This window comes from Babylonia areolata, chromosome 9, assembly GCF_041734735.1.
Source record: "Babylonia areolata isolate BAREFJ2019XMU chromosome 9, ASM4173473v1, whole genome shotgun sequence".
In the NCBI taxonomy this organism is placed as follows: Eukaryota; Metazoa; Mollusca; class Gastropoda; order Neogastropoda; family Buccinidae; genus Babylonia; species Babylonia areolata.
In genome coordinates, this window is record NC_134884.1 from 32,035,234 (window position 1) to 32,053,957 (window position 18,724).

General features: G+C 43.2%; 1 protein-coding gene across 1 annotated transcript in view; it reads left to right on the forward strand.

The window, feature by feature from the left end:
- LOC143285396 (piezo-type mechanosensitive ion channel component 1-like) overlaps nucleotides 1–18,724 on the forward strand; it is a 213,963-nt gene that overhangs the window by 53,351 nt on the left and 141,888 nt on the right. The window contains exons 3-4 of the mRNA XM_076592641.1: nucleotides 13,774–13,905; nucleotides 15,356–15,398. Of these exons, the coding sequence (XP_076448756.1) occupies nucleotides 13,774–13,905; nucleotides 15,356–15,398 (175 nt within the window). The remainder of the gene's footprint in view (nucleotides 1–13,773; nucleotides 13,906–15,355; nucleotides 15,399–18,724) is intronic.

The following is an 18,724-nucleotide window of genomic DNA, read 5'->3' on the forward strand; positions in this document are numbered from 1 at the left end:
GGCTGCTGCGTTGGTCTCTTTGTGCAGTAGGGCACAGGAGTGGACGAATGTGGGAGGAGGGGGTGGGGGGGTTGTTTGTAGGATGGACAGACAGACAGACAGACAGCTTTATTTGTAAGGGAAAAGGGATGATAAGCTGTGAACGATTCTATTTTAATGTTCATCTTTTTATTGTTTGAATGAAAACTTTGCGCATATGAGCCATATTCTGCTATGAGGAGAAAGGAAAAAAAAAGGAAGTAGAAAGGTTTGAAACTGGTGTTGGTGTAAACATTGAAGAAGTTATGTACAAACAGAGACGGACGGACGGACGGACGGACGGACGGACAGACAGACAGACAGACAGACAGACAAACGGACGGACGGACAGACAGACAGACAGACAGACGGCTTTATTTGTAAGGGAAAAGGGGTGATAAGCTTTGAACGAATCTACTTGAATGTTTATCTTTATTGTTTGAACGAAACTTTCGCGCGTATAATCCACATTCTGCTATGAGGAGGAGGGAAAAAAAGAAGAAGAAGAAGAAGAAAAAGAAGATAAAAAAGAAGTAGAAAGGTTTGAAACTGGTGTGGATGTACACATTGTTGAAGTAAGGTAACATCTGTGTCAAATATTGAAGACATAACGTTGACAATTAGTACTTCGGAAAATAAAAAAAAAAAGCTTGAATTGGAACTGTTCGTATTGGAAGGAGATTTACGAACGGAAGATGCCACAAAGAGAGGGAGAAGAGAGGGGGAGGGAGGGAGGTAGAGGAAGGGAGTGATTGGGGAGGGGTGGGGGAAGAGAGGAGGGGAGGGGGGTGGGGGGAGAGAGAGAAGGGAAGGGGGGGAGGGGAGGGTGGAAGCGAGGGGAGGCAGAAAAAAGAGAGAGATGGGTTATGCTCATCACGTTTTGTCTGGAGACACAAGAAACTTCATGATTTTTTTTCCCCCTGTGTATATGTCTGTTTCAGCAAAGCAGCATGTGTGTGGGAGGAGGGGGTGGGGGTGGGGGGAACAGTGCATCTCATGTCTGACTGGTGTATCTTTTTGGCTGGTATGCACGTTAGGTACACTTCTATTTTTACACGTCTACAAACAGCCAGCTCCTAGTTTATCTTGTCCTGTAGAAACCAGAGCATGTTTGTGTTGTGGGATTGTAATCTTGTCTTTTCCTTGTCCGCGACGAAACAGTGGTGTATGAGAGAGAAAAAAAAGAAAAGAAAAAAAAGGCGACAAGTGGCTTTACGATCGCGTATGAAGTTTAAAAAAAAAATTGTGAAAATTATTTTTAAATAAATAATTTCCTTAACTTTCATTAAATATTCATGTCCCTCGTCTTAACACACACGCGCGCACATATACGTACATGCACGCACGCATGCACGCTTACGCATCTCTGTCTGTCTCTTTCTCGTGAGTGTGCGCGCACGCGCAAAGGTTTAAAACTGTGCCAGAAAACTTTCTTCTTTTTTTTTTCCGGGCCCGTCATGGTCAGTATTCATCATAGTTGAGTCATGCCGATCGTTTTGTATTCACTGTGCATAGCAGTGTGTGTCATTGACCTGTGTGTGTGTGAAGGCACGTCTCGTGGGGTATGTGTACATGTGGTGTGTGTGTGTGTGTGTGTGTGTGTGCGCGCGCGCGCGCGCATGTGAACGGGTGAAACAGAGAGTGTGTGTGATCGTTGGTGGAAATGGAATTTTGGCCCCAGGCCCAAATTGAAGCTTCGTCAGCAATGGAGCTTTTCTCTGTGTGTGTGTGTGTGTGTGTGTGTGTGTGTGTGTGTGTGTGTGTGTGTGTGTGTGTTTCTCTCTCTCTCTGTCTCTGTCTCTCCCCCACGGTGTGTGTGTGTGTATGTGTGTGTGTGTGTGTGTGTGTGTGTGTGTGTGTGTGTGTTCTCTCTCTGTGTCTCTGTCTCCCCCCCACGGGGTCTGTGTGTGTGTGTGTGTGTGTGAACGGATGAAACAGAGAGAGAGAGAGAGAGTTTGTGTGATCATTGGTGGAAATGGAATTTTGGCCCCTGGCCCAAATTGAAGCTTCGTTTGCAATGGAGTTTCTCTCTGTCTGTCTGTCTCTGTGTGTGTGTGTGTGTGTGTGTGTGTGTGTGTGTGTGTGTGTTCTCTCTCTTTCTCACTCTGTCTGTCTGTCTCCCCCCCCCCCTCCCAACGGTGTGTGTGTGTGTGCGCGCGCGCGAGCGCTCGTGTGTGTGTGTGTGTGTGGTTTTTACACTCATAAAAAAATAAAGAGTTCGTATGTTTAACATTTTATTATGTATTCTTTTCCTATACTTTATTCATACCTCATGTATTGTTAATAAACGCGCTCAGGGCAAGCCGGCGAAAAGGAATGGACACGATGACGATGATGATGATGATGATGATTGTCGTTGTTGTTTTAGTAGTAGTAGCAGCAGCAGCAATAGGAGCAGGAACAGTAGTAGTAGTAGTAGAAGAGGGAGGGAGGAAGCAGGAGGAGAAGAAGGAGGAGGAAGAGGGGGAGAAGAAGGAGGAGGAGGGGGGGGGGGTAGGAGGAATGCAGTTGATATCGTGTAGACAGGAGGAAAGACTGACGACCGTCCTTCAAACTGCATGGTGTTCATCAACAACAACGCAGTTACTAAAGCATGTGAAAATCATTCTCGGCTATTTTTTTTGTATTGCATGTTTACAGCTGCAAGAAATCTGAGTGATTAAATTGGGGTGGGGAGAAGGGTTGAGGGGTGGGGAGGTGGGGGAGAGGAGGAGGAAGAATGAAAGAGAAGGGGTTGGGGTAGGGGTCGGGGGGGGGGGGGAGGTGGGCGGGGCGGTGGGGGAGGGGCGTGTGATTAGATATAATGAAAACCCGGTGCACAGGCAATACTGGCACCGGCAAAGCAGTCCGAGAAATAGACGCACTTGGTGAACTGGCATTTGTTTGTTTGTTTGTTTGTCGGTGGTGTGTGTGTGTGTGTGTGTGTGTGTGTGTGTGTGTGTGTGTGTGTGTGAGAGAGAGAGAGAGAGAGAGAGAGAGAGAGAGAGAGAGGCAAGCAAGCTAACAAGCGAGCAGACAGAGTTCTGTGTGTGTGTGTGTGTGTGTGTGTGTGTGTGTGTGCGCGCGCGCGCGCAGTTGTGTGTATGTGCAGATATCTGTGGGTGTATGTGTGTTTTTGAGAGAGAGAGAGAGAGAGAGAGAGAGAGAGAGAGAGAGAGAGAGAGAGATGGTTTATTTATGTATAGGCCCCTTATGGAGGGGAATGTGAACATTATTTTTACAAACAATACATCACAACACTGTGAGCATCAATAAACACAGTCAAACAAAAATATAACTGCATTACTGTTCAATGTATAGAACAATAAAAGAAAAAAAACACAACCCCAAACAAACAAAAGAAAACAAACAGCGTTTTCACAAAATATCCGTTTCTCTGAATTTGAAAGCTTTGTATAAAAATAGTGAAAATTTGCGAATAACTTCAGGGGAAGTAGATGACATCAGTAAGTTCAATTTAAACAACGTAGGTTTAGGCTGAATAAACTCTCTCGAATGTTCATTAAAGCTGGACAGCAAAGAATAAAGTGTATCGCATTTTCTTGTGGTTCTTTACTTAATGGACCGGTCAGATCACTGTCATTACATGTTCTGTATCTGTAATGATGGACCGCTAATTCTGTAATAACTTATCTAAATCTTGTCATTATATATTTTGAATGTCTGTCCATATTCAACACTAAGTAAGGTTTCAGACCAGACACACTGCAAAAATTCTGATAGGAACTAAATCTTTCACTATTCTGAATATGATCAGACAACTTCTGCCATCTTCAATTGATCAGTCGTTGTCGAAACACACCGATAAACGCCTGGATGCTACCAACACCTTGGTTTAATCCAAACCCATATTCAAACAAACAATGGCGAATCTTGGTTACCCAGTTCACTCTGCCTCTAGCATCTAAATCATACAGCTTATCATAAGCTTTGCGGGGTGTTCTGTTATGTTCCATTTGTAGTAATCTCAACCAATAACGTATACACTTGACTGCAGAAACTAGATATAACGGGTATCGATTCGTTTCACCACATAGTAAGTCATTTGGGGTTTGCCTATCTACTCCTAAAAATCTCTTCAGTGCAAAAGTGTGGACTGATTCACAGTGAACAGCAGCTTTGTCTAGACCCCACAATTCAGACCCGTATTGCACAACAGGCTGCACTTGTGTATCAAATAATTTGATAAATAAATCAAAGGAAACATTATTGAGCGTATGCATCTTTTTCATAATACAAATCATTGCATTTTTGGCTCTGCTTGCTAGATCTTTGCATGCCTAAAACGAAACTCAAGCGTCTGGAGAAAAATATGCCCAGATATTTGTAAACATTGACAACAGGCATCAGACTACCGTCATACACCCCCACCTTTCTCTGCTGCTCAAATAGCCACCCTTACGAAATACTATGATATTACTTTCCGACATATTTACTTCTAATTGGAGTGAAACTGCTGCATGGTAAAGGTTGTTCAACTGTGTTTGTAAACCTATAACAGTTTCTGACATTAGAATAACATCATCAGCTAAAAAAAAGTATGAATAATTCAAAGGAATAAATCGGAAACAAAGCCCCGTGTCTTCCATTATTAATTACTCGGATTGCTAATTCATTAATGAATAAAGAAAACGAAATCGGACTGCATCTGAGAGACAGACAGACAGACAGAGACGGACAGACATATAGAAAGAGAGACAGAGAGACGGACAGACAGACAAAGAGAGTAGTAAGTATGTTTGCATGCATGCCCTTTTTACCGCTTGCATGGAAGATGCCATCGCTGATACAGTGATAGGGATCTATTACATGCGCAAGGCACACTGAACAAACGGCCGTTTTGGGACAGATAAAGGACAGATAAAGGTCAGAAAACCGAGAGGATTGGAGGATGCTGGTTGCCAGATCACCCGTGGCGCCCCAACGGTCCACAAGACTACGGGATAGGTGAAGGCGAAGGTGAAAGGACGAGAGTGGGGAGGCGTGAGAGAGAGACAGAGACAGAGACAGACAGAAGATGGGAGAATGGGTTGGGCAGGCAAAGAAAAACAAGAGAGGCAAGGCCTTCAAGACTCACTTGTGATACACTTTAAAAAAAAATCCAAGCTTTTTATGTATTGAGTATAATTTCAAAATGTAATATTTAAGATGAAAAAGATCATTTTAAAGCAAAGTAAGTCCCCTGGCATTAATTACAGAGTAATTTCCTTTTTTTTACCATCTGCACCAAAACGTTTGCAAAATAAATAAAACTTCCATGCTTAGCAAAAGAAGTTCCTGTTTGAACAAAAAATGATAATAATGACTGCTCTTGTTGTTGGGTCAGAATATCAGATCAAAGTGCCAAGTTTAGAGAATACAAAAAATATAAATATAACAGTAAATGCAGTTTGCATATAATTAGGTTTCATTTTATTTTTATTTTTTGTGTCCATCCCAGAGGTGCAATGTTGTTTTAAACAAGATGACTGGAAAGAACTGAATTTTTCCTATTTTTATGCCTAATTTGGTGTCAACTGACAAAGTATTTGCAGAGAAAATGTCAGTGTTAAAGTTTACCACGGACACACAGACACAGACACAGACACAGACACACACACACACACACACAGACAACCGAACACCGGGTTAAAACATAGACTCACTTTGTTTACACAGGTGAGTCAAAAAAACCCACACGCCCATACCCTTATCCACACACATGCACATATTAACCGACTCGATTCTGTCTTTGTCTGTCTGTCTATCTCTCACACACACACACACACACACACACAGACACGCACGCACAGACACGCACGCACATACGCACACACGCACACCAGCTGCCTCGTATATAACCAAAGTGCTTTTCATCATTGTATAGCTGGTTGCCCAGTCCATCATCAATATCTGGCGTGTGTGTACGTGTGCCTTCCTCTGTTTGTGTGTGTGTGTGTGTGTGTGCGTGTGTGTGTGCGATGTTGTATGCTGTATGGCCTGATGTTTGATAGCAGAAGCTATTGACAGGAGCGGCTGACATCAAAAGGATTCGCAGTGATTGTCACTGCGGGCGAAAAAAAAAGGGAGGGAGGGAGGGAGAGGGAGGAGACTGGAGGGAGGGATGGAGAGAGTGATTTGAATAGTGCAGCAGGGAAAAAAAGGAAAGAAATTCATTATGTGAGTGTGTGTATGTGTGTGTGTGGTGTGTGTGTGTGTGTGTGTGTAGGGACACAGGGTGAAGGGGAGAGTTGAAAGGACCTTGCATAGGGTTGGGTTGGGTGTAGGAGTGGGGGGGAGTTGGGGTTTGTGACCCAGACGTTAGTTAATTTAAACGTTAAAAACGATCACTGACTTAGCAGTATCCCCCCAGTTCAGTCAGCTGTGACAGCAGGGTTGCTGCTCACCTTTTACTGTACATACATAATATACAATGTGTGTGTGTGTGCGTGTGTGTGTGTGCATATGTGCGTATGTGTGTGTTTCAAGGCAGCGAAACAAGAATCATTCCTCCCATTCCATTTGATACAATTTCCTGATTGAGCTAGTTTTACGATCCATACTGGCATGATTACAGTGGAATGGGTCCCTTGCTGTTGCTTTATTTTGTTTAAATTTAAAAAAAAAAAAAAAAATTCCTGATTGAGCTGGGTTTTTTTGTCGTTGTTGAAAAGATAAGATGGGTATGAATGCACTGAGTTGAACGGGTCCCCTGCTGCTGTTCTGTTTTGTTTATATGTATTTGCTTGTTTGTTTTTGTTTTTATTGAGTCATTTATTAATTTATTTATCTTATTCACTTGTCTTATATCTATTTATTTTTCTTTTGAGAAGCATGACCGTGTGTGAATACGGTCTTCTGGCTGCACAGAGGCAGTTATTATTTGTCTCCCTCCTCCCTCCCCCTCTCCCCCTTACAAGCCCCCATTCACCCCTACCCACCCCCGTTAAAAAAAAGGGGGGGGGGGGGGGGGAGATTCGGGGGATTATTTTGAAACAAATGCATTTGTTCTTCATGCGCTGTTATAATAGTACATGTATTTTACAACACTATCGAACCTCTCAAGCATTTCAAGTTTCAGTAATATGTAAGTTAGACACAAAGCACACGAGAACACACACACACACACACACACACACACACACACACACACACACACACACACACACACACACACACGCCATTTCATGGTGTGTGCTTTAGCAAACAATATTTTCTCTGCTCCCAAACAGCCAGACCCAAAAGTGGTCTGCATGCTGGCAGTCAGTCTCATGGGGTGCTAGCACAACACACAACAATCTGTTGCACAGTGTATGTGTCACAAAGGATTTTTCATCTCTTCCTTATTTATTTTCATTTTCATGTGAACGATGAGAATGATTCATTTCTCTGTCTGTCGCGCTGTCTGTCTGACTCTCTCTCAGAATGTGTGTGTGTGCATGTGTGTGTGTGTGTGTGTGTGTGTGTGTGTGTGTGTGTGTGTGAGTGAGCGTCTGTGTGCGTGTGTGCATTTGTGTGTTTCTCAGTCTTTCTGTTTCTGTCAGTTTACCTCTGTCTCTCATTGCCTCTGTGTGTGTGTGTGTGTGTGTGTGTGTGTGTGTGTGTGTGTGTGTGTGTTTCCGTCTGTGTGTGCCAATGTGCATGTGTGCGTGCGTGCATGTGCATGCATGCATGCGTGCGTGTGTGTGTGCGTGCCTGTGTGCGCACACTAGTAGTCAATTATTTGGTTGCCTGTTCTGTATGAAATATTCATTTCCCATGCAGTTGTTGTGTTGATCAAATCCAATGGAGTTAGATGATAGATTCTCTCTGTCTTTGTCTGTCTCTCTGTGTGTTCCTCTCTCTCTCTCTTTCTGTCTCTGTCTCTGTATCTATCAGTTGTTTTTCATGTGGGGGTATGAAATATGTATTTCCCATAAAAGAATTGCTTGAAGCAAGTGAAGCAGTGCAGTGGCTGTTGTGTGTAAACACACACACACACACACACACACACACACACACACACACAAACACACACCAAAAAACCCCAAACAAACAAAAGCAAAACAAAACAAAAAACCAATAACAACAAAAAACAAAACAAAAAACAAACACCCTAAAAAACAAAAAGAAACACACACACACACACACACACACACACACACACACACACACACACACACACACACACACACACCACAAAGCACTTCACAGACGATATAACTCTCACTTCATTCTCACCCCCTCCCCTCCCCTTCCCTCCCCTCCCCTCCATGACGCCTATATCTTCCGCCCGCCCCCCCCCCCCCCCCCCGCCCCTGCACCTTCCTCACGTCCACCTCCCCCTCTCTGCAGGCAGTGGTGGTGTGGCTGACGTCCCCTTTCACAACATGCACACTATGATGTAAAAGGGCAAAAGGCAACAACACTCGTGAGATAAGGGATGGGTGGGGACCACTACAATCTAAGAGGAATTCATACAGACGCACAGCACATGTGCGTGTGTGTATGTGTGTCTGTGTGTGTTTGTGCATGTGTGTGAGTGTTTTTGAGTGTGTGTGTGTACATGTACGTGTGTGCACATTGTGTGTGTGTGTGTGTGTGTGTGCGTGTTTGTGTGAGTGCGTGCCTGGATGTGTGCGTGGTTCTTATTCTCTCTGTTTCTCTGTTTACTTCTGTCTCTGTTTGTCACTTTGTGTGTGTGTGTGTGTGTGTGTGTGTGTGTGTGTGTGTGTGTGTGTGTGTGTGTGGAGCAGGGAGGCGTTTAGTTAGGTGTGTGTATGTGGTGTGGAGGATTCCAGATTCCAGATTCCAGATGGTTTAATGTTCCTAAGTCGTCAGACTCCTAACACTTTCATCAGTAACAATGTTCAAGTGCTTTATCAGTTTGCTTGGACTTGTATAATACGATGCATGATTTTGAGCTGGCATAAAAATGTTGTCAATAACTCACGCATGCACGCGTGCGCGTGCACACACACACACACACACACGCACACATGCACGCATGTGCGCACGCGCACGCACACACACACACACATTCTTCATTTGAATCAACTTGTGGCCTGCATTCCACATTTTGACTGCATTTGGATGAACAAAGAGGGATGGGCAGAACCCACTGAATCAGTTGATAAGCTTGATCATCATATCACTCCTTTTTTTTTTTTTATCAGCATAAAATAAAAATTGTGGGCGAGATTATGCTGTACTGCTACATTATTACTTTCGTTTCATTCATAAACAAGGAGAAAATTGAATGGCTCAGAACGCATCAGGGCAGTCAAAAAAGATGTCATTTCCTCATTGATGCACATACATAAGGAAACTGAAGACTACATGGCTCTTTGCGCATTACACAATAGTCCAGATAACGCTGCTCTCAATGAAGTTACAAACGAGGAAGAATGATTGACTGAATCAAAAGCCTTTCTCAGGTCTGTGAAAGCTGTATGTGTGTGGGTTTGTTTGTGTAGGCGCACACACACGTGTGTGTGTGTGTGTGTGTGTGTGTGTGTGTGTGTGCATGTGCTTGTGTGTTCACTCAGGTGTGTGAGTGTGTTTGTGTGTGTTTGTGTGTGGCACATGAAATATGTATGCATGCTTTGATGAGCACTTAGTGTGCGTGTTTTCAGCCATGCATATCGTTGTGATTTGTCTCCGGACATATTCACAGTTAACCAACCAACCAAACAAAAAGAAGAAAAAAGACAAATAGATACACAATAACCAAAAAAAACAACAACAGTGAGACAAGGAAAGTTTTAGCTGGGTTGGACACACTGCTGTACACTCACACGCATGCATGTGCGCATGCACACAAACGCACGCACACACACACACACACAAGCACATGCACACACACCACTGCATAGACACATACAAACACATGCGCTGACACATATACACTCCCAAAAATACTCCTACACAACACCACCACACAAGGACCCCCTCCATTCCCCACCACAGAAAACACTCACACACACACACACACACACACACACACACACACACACACACACACACACACACACACACACACACACACACACACACACACACACACACACACACACAGAGTTTACAGAAAACTGGCTTGAAAGGAGAACAGTCATAATCTTTACATGATTGAATTAAAAAAAAAACAACAACAAAAAACAAAACAAAAAAACAAACAAACATCAAAAACAAAAACAAAAAAAACCCCACACCAGTGGGAACATACCTGGTAACTAATCAATGGAAGTTTTTTTTTTCCTTAAAAAAGAAAAAGAAAAAAAGGCAGGTCATCAGTCTTTCATGTGAAATCATGAAGAAATGACTCACTGCAATGTTGAATCTGCCTGGTTGCGTGTGTGTGCGTGTGTGTGTGTGTGTACACATGTATATCACTATGTGTGTTTGGTATGGGTGTGCGTGTGTGAGGGTGTGTCTGTGTGTGCATGTCTGGTGGATGTGTGTTTTGTGTGGATATGTGTGTGTGTGTGCGTGGATGTGCTTGTGTTGGATATGAGTGCATTTTGTGTGTGTTTTGTGTGTGTGTGTGTGTGTGTGTGTGTGTGTGTGATGCATGTGTTTGTGCTAGCATTTGTGCATGTGTGTGTGTGTGTGTGTGTGTGTGTGTGTGTTTACAATTGTGAAACTTGAACTTGACAGAGGTAAACTGACAGAGAAACAGAAAGACTGAGAAACACACAAATGCACACACACACACACAGACGCTCTCTCTCTCTCACACACACACACACACACACATTCTGAGAGACAGACAGACAGACAGACAGACAACGTGACAGACAGAGAAATGAATCATTCTCATCGTTCACATGAAAATGAAAATAAATAAGGAAGAGATGAAAAATCCTTTGTGACACATACACTGTGCAACAGATTATTACGTGTTGTGCTAGCACCCCATGAGACTGACTGCCAGCATGCAGACCACTTTTGGGTCTGGCTGTTAAGGAGCAGAGAAAATATTGTTTGCTAAAGCACACACCATGGTGTGTGTGTGTGTGTGTGTGTGTGTGTGTGTGTGTGTTTACAATTTTGAAACTTGAGCTTTGGGTCTGAGCAAATTTCAAAACTTTTAAGCAAACATTGTGGATAGAGAGGGTGGGAAAACTATGGGGAGAGGGCACAGTAGGGGGGAGGGGTTGTGATAGAGAACTGTGTGCATGTGTTTACTTTGATTTTTTTAATTTTTTTTAACAACCAGTAAAAATGTGTTTATGCATGTGTGTGTGTCTGTGTGTGTGTGTGTCAGTGTTTGTGTCGGTGTGTTTGTGACACTGTGTGTGTGTGTGTGTGTGTGTGTGTGTGTGTGTGTGTGTGTGTTTGTGAACAACAGTGTTCTTTAATTGTTATTCATTATGTTTATTTATCATGGTATGTATGTTATGTTCTTGATTTTGATTTGATTTTATGTTCTTGGTTTTTATTTTATTTTGTTTTATTTTATTTTATTTTATATATGGCTTTCTTAGAACAAATGCTGGTTAGTGATGTTGATGGTGTTTTAAACTCAGAGACGGTCCTGTGTGGTCAGCTTGGCAATAAGTAACACTGATGATGATGATAACAATTATCATGACTGGAATAAGAATGATAATTTAAAAGATTATTATGGTATTAATGAAGGAATATTATTGGTATTGATAATGATAATAGTAATGAGGATGAATATTATGATGCTGACAACAACAACAATAATACTAATACTGTTAATAATGAGGATGATGAATATAGATGGATGAATGATGATGATTGTTTTTATCATTAATTTATCATAACATTATTAATATTGATCGGTTGATAATGGTGATTGAGTGATCTTTGATGATGATTGATTAATGGTGGTAATTGATGATAATGTTGTGATGATGACGATGTTTGATTGATGATGATGATGATGATTGACATTGATGCTGGAAGATAGATTGACGATGATGAATGATTGATAATTGTAATTGATAATGATGATAATGATTACTACTACTTCTCTACTACTACGACTACTACTACTACTAATGATGATGATAATAATGACAATGATACTAAAGAAATAGGATGTTATTGCATCGTAAGGAGTCACAGGTCGGTTCTTGAAGGCCATGATAAGATTGATCGCCTTGCCGGTGATAAATCATGATAATGATGATAATATATATATATATGTATATAAATATATGATAGTCAGTCGTGTCCGACTATGACCCATCAGAACAACAGAGGAGGCAGCTGCTGTCCCGACTATCTGGGCTAGAATTTGATTATAGTGCCATTAGTGGAGAGTGTCTTGCACAAGTTACATCCCCACTCTCTCGGCCAAGAGGGTTTCAGGACAGTCGGCGTTGGGATGGTTCCTAAAGGGGAGCTAGCCCTCAGAGTCTGCAGCACAAAGATGCAGTGCAGTGTTGCCTTCTGGTTTGAGAGTCATAGTCCTTCACAAAAGACTAAGCTGTAAATGTGATAGTAAGAAGAATGATAAAGATAATAACGGTAGTATTAATGGAATTTTTTTTGGTTTATGTTGTGCTGTCAGGACACACGGGCTCAGTTTCTGAAGGCCGTGATAGGACTGAGTGCCCTGCCTGTTCTGGGTCATGATGATAATAATAAAAATAATAATAATGAGAAGAAGAAGAATGATAACAACAATAATACAAAAACAACAACAACACAAAACAACAACAGTAATACTAAATCCATAAAAGAATTTGTTGTTGTTGTTGTTGTCAAGACACATGCTTTGGTTCCCGAAAGCTGTGATAGGACTGAGCACTTTACATGTGCTGGGTCATGGTGATGATGATAGTGATAATAACGAAAATAATGATGATGATAATAACAATAATACTAAAGAAATGTGTTATTATTGCGTTGTCAGACCACCCAGGACTGTTCCAGAAGGCCATGATAGGATTGAGTGCCTTGCAAGTGCTGGGTCATGATGATGATGATAATGATTATGTATTTGTATTGCATTTTTATTTCTTTTTATTACAACAGATTTCTCTGTATGAAATTCGGGCTGCTGTCCTCAGGGAGAGTGCGTCGCTACACTACAGCACCACCCATTTTTTGGTATTTTTTTTCTGCGTGCAGTTTTATTTGTTTTTCCTATCAAAGTGGATTTTTCTACAGAATTTTGCCAGGACCGAACCCTTTTGTTGCCGTGGGTTCTTTTACGTGCGCTAAATGCATGCTGCACACGGGACCTTGGTTTATCATCTCATCCGAATGACTAGCGTCCAGACCACCACTCAAGGTCTAGTGGAGGGGGAGAAAATATCGGCGGCTGAGCCGGGATTGGAACCAGCGCGCTCAGATTCTCTCGCTTCCTAGGCAGACGCGTTACCTCTTGGCCATCACTCCACATTATGACAATGATACGACGGGTGCAATAGCCAAATGGTTAAAGCGTTGGACTTTCAATCTGAGGGTCCCGGGTTCGAATCACGGTGACGGCGCCTGGTGGGTAAAGGGTGGATATTTTTATGATCTCCCAGGTCAACATATGTGCAGACCTGCTAGTGCCTGAACCCCCTTCGTGTGTATATGCAAGTAGAAGATCAAATGCGCATGTTAAAGATCCTGTAATCCATGTCAGCGTTCAGTGGGTTATAGAAACAAGAACATACCCAGCAAGCACACCCCCGAAAACGGAGTATGGCTGCCTACATGGCGGGGTAAAAACGGTCATACACGTAAAAGCCCACTCGTGTGCATACGAGTGAACGCAGAAGAAGAAGAAGACAATGATACTAAAGGAATGTGTTGTTGTTGCGTTGTCAGGACACACGGGTCGGTTCCTGAAGGCCATGATAGGACTGAGCGCCCTGCCGGTGCTGGGTCACATCATCTTCCACATCACCCTGGTCTCCATCGCCACCGAGAGTGAGCCCTACGGCTCCATCTTTCCTAACTGTGAGTGATTGTGTTGGATATGTGTGTGTGTGTGTGGGTGGGTGGGTGGGTAGGATGGGGGTGTGGGGTTGGGGGGGTTGGTGGGTGTGGATGAATGTGGATATATATATGTGTGTGTGTGTGTGTGGGATGGGTGGAGGTGGGGGGGTGTTTGTGTGTGTGTGTGTATGTTTGTGGGGAGGGGTTGGGGGCAGCGTGGGGGTGCAAGTGGTGTGTGTGTGTGTGTGTGTGTGTGTGTAGCTCCATATTTCTGTGAGTATTTGTGTGTGTGTGAGAGAGTGTATGGGGGTGTTCATATGTGTGTGTGTGTGTGTGTGAGCGTGTGCGTGTGTATGTGCTTATGTGTGTTTCTCAGTCAGTTTGCCTTTGTCTATGTTTGCCTCTGTGTGTGTGTGTGTGTGTGTGTGTGGTGGCGGCAACTTATCTCCTGAGTAATTGTGTGTGGGGTAGGTTGGGAGAGTGTGTGTGGGAGGGTTGGGGGTGGGGTGTGTTTGTGACTCAGAACCTCAGACTCATTTCATTTGTTGTAAAACGCATCAAAGGAATTATGGACTCTTAGACCTTTACACAATAAACAAATACAAGCAGTCAGCAAGACAAAGAGACAAAGAGATTTTATTGCACCAGTGTTCAAAGACATACAGAAAGTGGTTGTGAGTGCATGGACATTTATGCATGATCAGGAACAAGAAATTTAGTTATCAACTGTGAACGTTTAAAGCCGTGTGGGTTGATGTGTGGATAGATGTCTATATATATGAATTAGGTGTGTGGGTGTTGGCGTGTGTGTGGGTGCATGTGTGTGTGTTGTGTGGATATGTGTATGTGCATTTTTATATGTGTGTTTGTGGATGTGTTTGTGTGTGTTTTTGTGTATATGTTTTTGGGTGGATGGCTGGATGTTTGTATGCATATCTGTGTGTGTGTGTGTGTGTGTGTGTGTGTGTTATATGTGTGTGTGTGTCAGTGTGTGTGTGTTAGTGTTTTGTGTGCGTGTTTGGAGGGGTGTGGGTGTATGTGTGGGGTGGCTGTGGGGTGGTTGCATGCGTGCATGAGCACGCACGCGTGTGTGTGTGTGTGTGTGTGCATGTGCATGTACATGTGTGTGTTTGTGAATCTTTACACCTCCATTTGTTCAGTTGAGGGTTGATCTTCTGAGGTGGAAACTGGTTTTCTCTGTCCATGTGGAAACTTGACATTTTGTTGATGTAACAAATTGCTAATTTGCTTTGATAATCTGGTTTTCTTGTGGTTAAAGACTTTTTATAAAGTTACTGCAAAACGTTACCGCATAGATATGTTTCATTACATGATTCACCGACCCCCATTATCATTTTATCAGTGTTAATGATTATAATTATTGTTATTATCATGATGATGATGATGATGATTGATGTTATTATTGTGGATGCTATTAATTAAGAGAGGGAACGGCTCACTTATGTTTCAGGTTCGAAGAACGAGAAGCTGGCCCGACAGTTTGGATTTCAAAGGTAATGTTTGTGTGGTGTCTCCCAAAGCCCTCCTTTCACAGTTAGTACACCAACAGCAACTACAGATGAAGACCAAAAAACCAAAAACCAAACCAGAGACAGTTTATGCCTTTATCCCCCCTCCCTCACTCAAAACCCCATATCGTTCCCCCTTGCTTCTCAACTGGGGCAAACAAAGAACAAAGTTAACATTGTTATATGCTTCCTTGTTTTGAGGACAAAGAGTTATTGAACTGGTTTGAGCAGTTTCAGTGCGCGCACACACACACACACACACAAGCACAGACACATAGACACACGCCCACTGACATCCCCCTACCCACCTCCTGCCACTCTCCCCCACACAATGCCTAACATATAACAAACAACACACACACACACACACACACACACACACACACACACACACACACACACACCCTCATACACCCCCACACCCACACACCCACACCCACACCCCTACATACCCACACCCGCTTCCCCCCCCCCCACCCCCCTGACACCCACTCCCACACCCACGCCCACACCCCCCTCCCACACACACACCACACACACACCACACTACACCACACACACACACACACACACACACACACACAAAACTACAGTGATGACAGACTGCATTCTGTCATAAATGCATAAACAAATCTGCCCCATCCTCTGTGTGTGACTGCCCTGATCTCGACGCCCATGTCTCTCTGTGTGATCAGCTTCAGATCCACACTCTTTGTTTCCGCGCTTCCAGATTCCAACCCTCCACAGTCAGCTGCTTTTTCTCTGTGTCCTTGAACATAACGCTTGGAAGGATCACCAGCCTCCTTCACTTCATCAAACCCCTGCATGTAGCTGTGTCAAGACGGGCCTTAACACTTACCTATTTCCAAAAAAAAACGGCTCCCTCCCTCCATACCCTTCCTTTGTTTATCCATGATATCTCCAGCCTTCCGTTTTTACGTGTATTCATTATGAACTTGGTCTTTTATTCTTTTGTTTCAGCGTTAATCGTGCATGTGAAATTTGGGTATGAAAGTGCTTTGATTTGTTTCTGAGCAGGATTTGCTCGCCCCAAGCACAGAAGTGGAGGGGGATTGAAACGGTGGGTCACTATATTAGAGCAGGGCATGAAAGGCCACAGAACTTGTATTTGTATTTCATTTTATCTCAACAGATTTCTCTGTGTGAAATTCGGGCTGCTCTCCCCAGGGAGAGCGCGTCACTACACTACAGCGCCACCCTTTTTTTTTTCTTTTTTTTTTCCTGCGTGCAGTTTTATTTGTTTTTTCTACCGAAGTGGATTTTTGTACAGAATTTTTCCAGGAACAACCCTTTTGTTGCCACGGGTTCTTTTACTTGAGCTAAGTGCATGCTGCACACAGGGACCTCGGTTTATCGTCTCACCCGAATGACTTGAGACCATTTTTGATTATTATTATGATGAAAGAGGAGTGTAGAATAACATTGCTGCTGTAGAGGTCCATTTTAGGTTTGGGACATTGTGACAAGGCTGTATTGTAGGCTTCCTTTCCTAATAATAATATCACCATCGTTAACCAGGCCAGAGAGATACAGACACTTGCAGTGTTGGTCAGGAAGCTGGAGCAACACGCTCCGCTCCAAAGACGCATCTGCGAAGGGGATGATGCTTGACTGTGTCATCCCAGTCTTCCCGTTTCAACCCATAGCACATTCAGTTCTGTGTAGGAGCTGTTCACATGCAGAAAAAAAACAACATATCTCTCCTGGGAATTGAACCCTTATCCTTCCTGCCACCAGTCCATATCACTTATTATCTTTTTTTTTTTTTTTGATTTTTTTTATTTTTTTTTTTTTTAGTAGGAGCAGCAGTAGTAGGAAAGCTGCAGAATGGTTAAGACGCTCATCTGCCAATACAGAGTCCGTCAGGGTCTGGGTTTTCTTCTTCTTCTTCTTCTTCTGCGTTCGTGGGCTGCAACTCCCACGTTCACTCGTATATACACGAGTGGGCTTTTACATGTATGACCGTTTTTACCCCGCCATGTAGGCAGCCATACTCCGCTTTCGGGGGTGTGCATGCTGGGTATGTACTTGTTTCCATAACCCACCGAACGCTGACATGGATTACAGGATCTTTAACGTGCGTATTTGATCTTTTGCTTGCGTGTACACACGAAGGGGGTTCAGGCACTAGCAGGACTGCACACATGTTGACCTGGGAGATCGGAAAAATCTCCACCCTTTACCCACCAGGCGCCGTCACCGAGATTCGAACCCGGGACCCTCAGATTGAAAGTCCAACGCTTTAACCATTCGGCTATTGCGCCCGTCAGGGTCTGGGTTTGAATCCTGCTCTCGCCCTTTCTCCCAAGTTTGACTGGAAAATAGAACTGAGCGTCTGGTGATTCGGATGAGACGATAAACCAAGGTCCTGTGTGCAGCACGCACTTGGCGCATTGAAAAAGAACCCACGGCAATGAGAGTGTTGTACTCTGGCAAAATTCTGTCAAAGAAACAAAACTCTGATAGGGGACACAAATATAATATGCAAGCACTCAAGGCCGAAGTGCATTTGGGTTATGCTGTTGGCCAGGCATCTGCCTAGCAGATGTGGTGTAGTGTGTATGGGTTTGTCCAAACGCATTGACGCCTCTTTGAGAAACTGAAACTTTTAAACAACCCATAGCACACTCACCTCTGTGTAAGAGCTGGCCGCGGGCCGAAAAAAACGCACCTCCGCTTGGAATCGAACCCTTATCCGTCCAGCTGTCAATCTGTGATACTGATTATTATGATTATGATTATTATTATTATTATATCATTATTATCATTGTTATTTCAGGCTGGACTATGTGCTGTACTACATCTGCCCAGCCGTTAGTCTGTCATACTGGTTATTATTAGTATTATTATTATTTTTTATTATTATTATTATTATTATTATTTCAGGCTGGACAATGTGCCATACTACATCCGCCCAGCCCTCAGTCTGTCATACTGATTATTATGATTATTATTATGATTATTATTATTATTATTTCAGGCTGGACAATGTGCCGTTCTACATCCACCCAGCCATCAGTTTGTGATACTGGTTATTTTTATCATCATCATCATCATCATCACCATCTCAGGCTGGACAATGCCCCGTACTACCACAGCATCTGCCTCATCCTGAGTAGTAGTAGCAGCAGCAGCAGCAGTAGTAGCAGTAGTGGTAGTAGCAGCAGCAACAGCACTTCTGCTACTGTTTATATCATCATTATCACCATTTCGGGCTGGACAATGTGCCATACTACCATGGCATCTGCCTCATCCTGAGTAGTAGTAGTAGTAGTAGCAGCAGCAGCAGT